General features: G+C 37.7%; 1 protein-coding gene across 2 annotated transcripts in view; it reads left to right on the plus strand.

Moving 5' to 3' along the window:
• The window catches only part of LOC101862078 (transmembrane 9 superfamily member 4), a 45482-nt gene extending 40211 nt beyond the window's left edge, over positions 1-5271 (plus strand). For both annotated transcript variants that reach the window (XM_005089112.3, XM_005089111.3), the window contains exon 21: positions 1750-5271. In XM_005089112.3, the coding sequence (XP_005089169.2) occupies positions 1750-1899 (150 nt within the window). In that variant the 3' untranslated portion in view covers positions 1900-5271. The remainder of the gene's footprint in view (positions 1-1749) is intronic.
• Positions 5272-6949: the final 1678 nt, after the last annotated feature.

The raw sequence follows: 6949 nt of genomic DNA on the forward strand, positions 1-6949 counted from the left end.
ATGTAAACGAAATATGAAGATAAGATAAGAGAAGGTACATCTTTATTGTCCAGATCTTGGCACATTGGTTTGGTGTTTCACCATTTACACATACACACACACACAAGCGCACGCACACACACACACACACACACACACAAATATGCACACATATATGCTTACAGTCACATGCATAGTATAAATGAACAGCAATATAAACAATAATAATCTTAAGCTAGGTACATACTCAATGTTATTCTGATGCATGCTCTAAGGTCATATGAAGACAGTGTAGTTCGCTGTTGAATGAAAATGGAACTGAAAGTACCTTTTGGAAGACCTATGACCAAATAATTAATGGACCCAGTGCAAAACAACCTCATAATGGGTTGTATGTATTGTTTAACTCACTGAGCACCACACCCCGATTTGCCTCCAAGCCCCAGAGGACTACCAATTTCCCCCACTTTTTGAAAATTCATAAAAAATAGAAATGAAATGCTATTTCTTTGACATTTTCTGTGCTATTTAATAAGATATGGGTTCAGCAGACACAATAAACACATTGTGTGAAGAATGAACGACAAAACAATGTATGAGACAGAAAGTTGGGACAAATTTGCCCCAGAAAAAAAAATTTGAAAAAAAAGGAAGTGATGTGACAAAGCAGAAATCTAATAAACTTAGACAAAATGGTTGTGGCAGTGTGTGTTTGTGTGTAGAAGAATGAAGCATGGGTGTGTACGGTGAAGTAGCATAAAAATGTAAGTGATAATTATTTTTGAAAAAGGAAAAAAAAAAAAAAAAGATCTAGATCTAGATCTTCCACGGTGACAGGCTGAGAAGTGTTTTCATTGTCAGTGTTGCTAGTGCTAGGAGTAGATCTCTAGATGTGTCAATAGATGTCCCAGGTCTGGGTACATTATATATCTTTTCCACTTTGAGGGCTGATTTGAACTAGAGTTTAGTACTGGGACTAGATCTAGATATATCATCATTCCCAGCCGGACCAGGCTGCGTACTTTCTGACGAGTCAGATTTACAATCGAGAGACGATGTTGGTCTAGATCTAGACCTAGCTAATGTAATTTTCTCAGTCATCTTCATCACTGCTAGGCGAATTCACATTTTGATTTATGAAGTTATCTATCTGATACTTCACTATCACTTAAATCTTCACCAAAATTATTGAGAGTTTCAATAAACTTCGACACAACTCACCGTGCCGTGCTTCGCGTACGAGAAACAACAACGAACTGCACGGAAGTTCCTTACTTTCAGTTGTTCAGTCCGTTGGACAAATAACTCGTTTATTCGCACTAAAAGTGGTGAATATACACAAACCACAAAGAACTAGCTTGTCGATATCCTGTTTAAACAACTGGGGCTATTTGCAAGCATTTTTAAACTGCTGGGTTTACTTTATAGTCAATTATAGTTGAACCCGCGTACGCTGCGGTCGCAGTCCCCGACGCGAATTTTACCAGACCGCGTATGCTGCTAGAGCGGTGCTCAGTGAGTTAATGCTCATATATATTGTTCTGTTTATTTCAAATAGTCTAGCATGCACATAGCAAAATCTGTGGGATGTGGAAATATTTTTATGTACATGTTTTAAAATTAAGCACAAAGAATGTACAAGAGTTTGAAAAAATTTGGGATCTAAAAATCTGTTTGCTATGTATGTGTTTTCTGTATTACATTTTTTGTCTGTGTGAAGGCGTATTTTAAAATTTGAGTGATTCATATTCTCATCTTTTCTATTTTCAGTTGGAAATCACAGAGTTTATTCCCACTCTGCTGTACTTTGGATATACATTTGTGATAGTCTTCACTTTCTGGACTTTGACGGGAACTGTTGGCTTCTTTGCTGCTTACTGGTTCATAAGGAGGATATACGGTGCCATAAAAATCGACTGAAACAGGGAGGGACTGGCATCAAATGCCACTGTTAGCTTATATGACTCATTATTCCCTTTAAAAAAAAATAATCGTATCAAGATATTCCTGGATATACCACTGCCTCTGTCGTGACCTAGTTGTGGCTATTGTCAGGTCAGCAGTGTGCTGGAACTTTCATATAACGCTGTAATATATCATTTGATACAAAAGGAGGCTTACGAGCTTATTATTTTCCCAATGTTTCTTGTTCTTGTTGACTACCCCCATTTTCATTATAATGATGTGAGTTTTCTTTGAAATTAGTGAGCAGTTTGACAGGAGGTTGTGTGAGCTCACATTGAAAGCATGATGCCTTGTGGGAGTCTTAGTAGCTGGCATGAATGTTTTATTTGATGGACATTCATCGGTGAAGCAACTGATACGAAGCTACTCACACTCGTGGTATATTCACGCTTTGCTTGAGCACACGTTTATTGCTGTTTACAGCTGAACCTGTAACGGCAGAATCTCTTGGCTATCCCTGTGACAAATTGTTCAGTATATATCATACCTGCTTCCGTGGATAGCTGTCCAACATAGTGTCATAATTAAAAACTGTTTCCATCTTGAAAATTCAGCCAGTCTAAACTGAACAAGAAAATTGTATTTTTAAGTTCCTGTAGGTCCACAGAAATGAGTTAAAGAATTTTTTGGGTCTTTTTTGTTTAATGAATATTTTGTGTTTACCCTCCTGGGGTGAGGGTTTTTTTTTCCCTTGCATGTCACCATGCCTCGAGGTTGCTATTTGTTTCTTAAAATTACTATTTTGGTGAGAACTTATGCTGATTTTCATCTGGCCTGGGTGGCAAGTGAAACACTGTACATAACCATCACAATGTGTGTTGGTCCGTATACTCATGGTTCTTGATTAACTCACTGAACTCTGATCCCGAATGATGTGTGGAGAGACTTGCGAATTCTTAGAAGTATGGCAATATAACTAGTGTACATCTATCCCTGTATTTATCAATTGCTTAACCTTTTTTCTTACCAAAAACGACCACCATAAGGCGATTCATGCATAATACTGAGGTGGTTTATGGTTTTAATGATGGTATCTGGGATGTAAAAGTCAATGTGATCTCCGGATCTTTTTCTCCAAAACTCCAACATCTTGGAACGTCTTTAAAATATTGTGAAAAATATATCCCTTACCTGAATAAAAACTCAATTTTCCAATGAAGATTTGGACCAAAGAATTTGAAAGACTAAATGCTATGACTGTGACCATTCTCCACCACTTATCTTTATTTGGTTCGTCAGTTGTGAATTTTTTAAAAGCATTTAGAAAAATTAGCGGGTTAAGTTTGTTGGCTGTCTAAAAAGAGGCAGGGTTCAGTGAGCTAGATATATATGTCTTTTGTGTCTGTTGTTTTTGTTTTTTGTACTGCGAATATGATGACCGTACTGTGAATATGATGTCTGTATTGGTACAGTTCCGAGTGTCTCATTGTGCTTAGTGTTTGAGGTACTGAGTAGCAGGAATGAGTCTGTATATTTCCTTCTAAACATATTTTATTAGCACCCAGATGAATGACATGTATAAAGCTTTGCAGCATTGTGCTGAGTGGTGGGTTCCCATCCCTTTCTGTGTTTGTGGTATGCAATGTGATATGGAGTAGTATTGACCTTTTGTTTTTGATTGTTTCTTTTGTTTGGTGATGTTTTTTTGTTTTTTACGTAAATTCTTTTTGATGATTCTGGAGATTTTTATTTCCCGAGAATGGGCTAGGAGATAATGGTGATAGTTGCGATGACAATGGTTGAATGGAGGCAATTGCTCTTTTTTGCTGGTGTTGGTACTTAGCGTTTGTTTGTAAAGATCTATCTTGTCAAAAATTTGTAATAGTTGCAAATTCTGGGAGGGGGATGTCAATTGCACTTTTCAAAGGGAATTTGCCTGTCTTCATCAGTGGCTGCTTCTTTTACTGATCTTCAAAGAATATATATTTTGTTGTTGGTTTGTTTTTGGTGGCATATGGTTTAGGAAAAAAACAAACTTTTCGAAGACCTATACGTGTTTCAACGAGTGCTCCATATTCTACTTAGCCACACCAAAGAGATCACCTCCCTTTACATCTGATTCCCGCCTTAGCATTAGTAATAATACTGCCTACAAGGCTTACTTTTGCTTACCTTGCTTGTGCTATTAGTTTGTAGACTTTCTTTGAAAAAGATAAAATATTTATACGTGATAGGCTATATATTATATTGTATTATTGCTCTGTGTTCAGATTCCAACTGTTTGTGTGAGCTCACCACACATACCATTTGCACAAGTAGTGGGGTTAAAAAACTTTTGCAAAGTTTGAGTTGAGAAAGATTTTGTTTGTTTGTAGAAAATAATGTATTGTTAGTAAAAATAAAAGGGCTCTTCTTTTCGTGCCATTCCACCTTTTTTCTGAAGGGAGTATAAAAACATCCAAAAGTTTGTTGTCTGTGTGAGAAAGAATTGGTCTCTTTTAAGGACAAGCGGGCTGACCCAGATTTCGGGGGGTTTCAGAAATCTTGACCTACACCAAAAGTGGGCTTTGCCCTACCTATAGGAGAAGTTTGGGTTCATTGATGTGTATATTTGTTTGGTTACAGAGAAAACTCTCCTTGTCTTTTAAACAAACTGAACAAGGGTCCAAAAACTTAACCTTCGATTTTCTCAGAACAAGGTTTTCAGGATAGCGCGTTTGTGCTTAAAAGCGACCAATTGAGAATATGCTTTCAGGGAAGGTGTGGCTGTTTGTGTATGTGAAAAGTTTGCCTGCTGTATATTTGCTCACTTGTTGGATGGCCTGGGGAGTTGGTGCTCTGAAATCCTGTTTTGGCAGTGGGCGTTGTGGAAGTATTCTTGTAAGTCCAGGTGAACATCACTCGGAAACACAGCCACCTGTGCGGACCAGTCTGACGGGTCTCCAACCACATTATGATGGAGACTGTAAGCAGACAGACTCTGGGATGGATCCTGAAGAGGGGGGGAGAGCTGAGATGGACATGTTCCGACTGTAGTGACCCCAACACTGAGGACAAGGATTGACCACTCAGATTTGAACATGTTGTTTCAAAGTCTTGGTCAATTTTGTAACAAAGCCTGGGCCACCGGCGATGGTAGGAGATAAATAAAACCCGTGGAAACAACGCAGAAGTGGATTCCGGTTCAGTTCTCCGAAAAGCTGGGGCAAGTCAGTTTGAAATAAATTAAATTGGAGACAAAGCAAGGGGAAAGATGACTGAATGACTGTCTGAAAAAAAAAAAAGAAGAAAATTGAATGAAAGAGAGGAAAATAGTTGCTTTGATTTTAAATGGATGCATGAAGAAATGAAAATGAAAGAAAAGAGTCAAGTATGAAAGTTCAGAAAGGAAGAAATATGAAAGAGATGAATTGATGGATGTGAGGAAGGATAAGAAGAAAGGAGTAATACTGTAATACATGTAGTGACAAAAAAAAGGAATTCATTCTTTGTCTTTTTAATACTACCATGGTTCTGTGCTGCGCACAGCGTCACTTTTCGCCCGATTCTGTTACTTTTAGTTCGCGTGACTCAGCAGCCCGCCGGAGCTCCCCGGCTCGGAGTCAGGGGGTTAATGAGCCCTGAAGCGACTTTGCCGGTGTTGGTCGGGAAGTTCGCATTTTTGACTATGTTTAAAACGATATAACTTCTTCCCCGTCACACACAGCAAACCATTACGCGGATGTACTAAAAACTCAATGTCTTGAGATTTATTCTGCGTTAGAATGGTTAGTTTCTGTGCCTTAGTTTTTGTTCTAGACAAGTGTTTGTAGAGTACCCAATTTGTCCTATTTTAGTTACAAAGTTATGAATAAATGATTGTTATTTTTATAAAGGCACGACAGATCTCTCCAAATTCTGTGTTAAACTGACTACGAATATCATGTCTTTTACCATGAGAAATCTTAAATCTGTGGTAGTAGTAATAGTCAAGTTATAAGAGAAGAAAGATGCACATCTGCATATTTTAACTAAAGACGATCAGCGTTAGCTCTTATTTTACTATTAAACAAGAGAAAGTTACTCTGCATTTGTTCATGAATCATGCTGTGTCTGTGGCAGCCTGCATACAACTAAAAAGATATAAGCGATTTAAAAAACCACAAAACCGTGTAAATACATGGGTAGAGATAAACTTCTAGTATGGAATAAAAATAATGACAGCTAAAACATTCATTCTTAGTTTTTGTGTAGGAAATATGCGCGGACACAATTATGAATGTAAAGAAATCAGTCACATTGTCAGTTATTGCAAATGGTCATAGAAACGTAAAAAAAAGCTGGAAAAGTCTGGTGCTGATTCAGTGTCCCTGGAAAGCTAGAAATTATTCTTATAACCCAATTACGAGAAGTCATCCTTATTATTCAGTCAACTTACAAAACCTAGACTTAGCGTTTTAAGAAAAGTAAGCAATTTCTGGAGTGTAACAGATACTGTTCGTGTATTAGATCTACGTTGAAGATATATTCTAGCACTAAAATCGATTTGTACTTTTCATTGAGAAACTTCATGATAACTTTTATAAACTTTCGAGAAAATATGCGAATATTCATGATTATATTAGACACATAAAGTTGTATTTGGAGGAATTACTTGGTAGCGAATTGTGTGCCCGATGGATAAAATTGCAAAATTACAGCCTTCTATTATAAGCGCAGATACCATCTTTTCTGAGTATCTGCACTAATGTTATGTCGTTCATATTCCAAAAGTTCGACAGATTTTGACGATGCGTTTTTTTTATATTGATTTTTTTTCATTCACGCTAGTCCCAAAAAAATTACAATTTAGCATTGCCGACTCCAGGGCGTCTAACGAAATAACCAGACAAGTTACAACGTCCGTTCTTTTTTGAGTCTCAAGAGCAGAAATGCGTGCTTTGGGTGCACTAATTGAGAATTACCATAAATACAAGGATACACCTTAAATTGTACGTTGAAAAGTACCAAAAATTAAGTCGGCCCAGACAGAGCGGCGACAGGGAGCTGACCTCCGTGACCCCGACGTGATAAGGCGCCCGGCGGG

Source organism: Aplysia californica, unplaced genomic scaffold, assembly GCF_000002075.1.
Source record: "Aplysia californica isolate F4 #8 unplaced genomic scaffold, AplCal3.0 scaffold00003, whole genome shotgun sequence".
NCBI lineage: Eukaryota > Metazoa > Mollusca > Gastropoda > Aplysiida > Aplysiidae > Aplysia > Aplysia californica.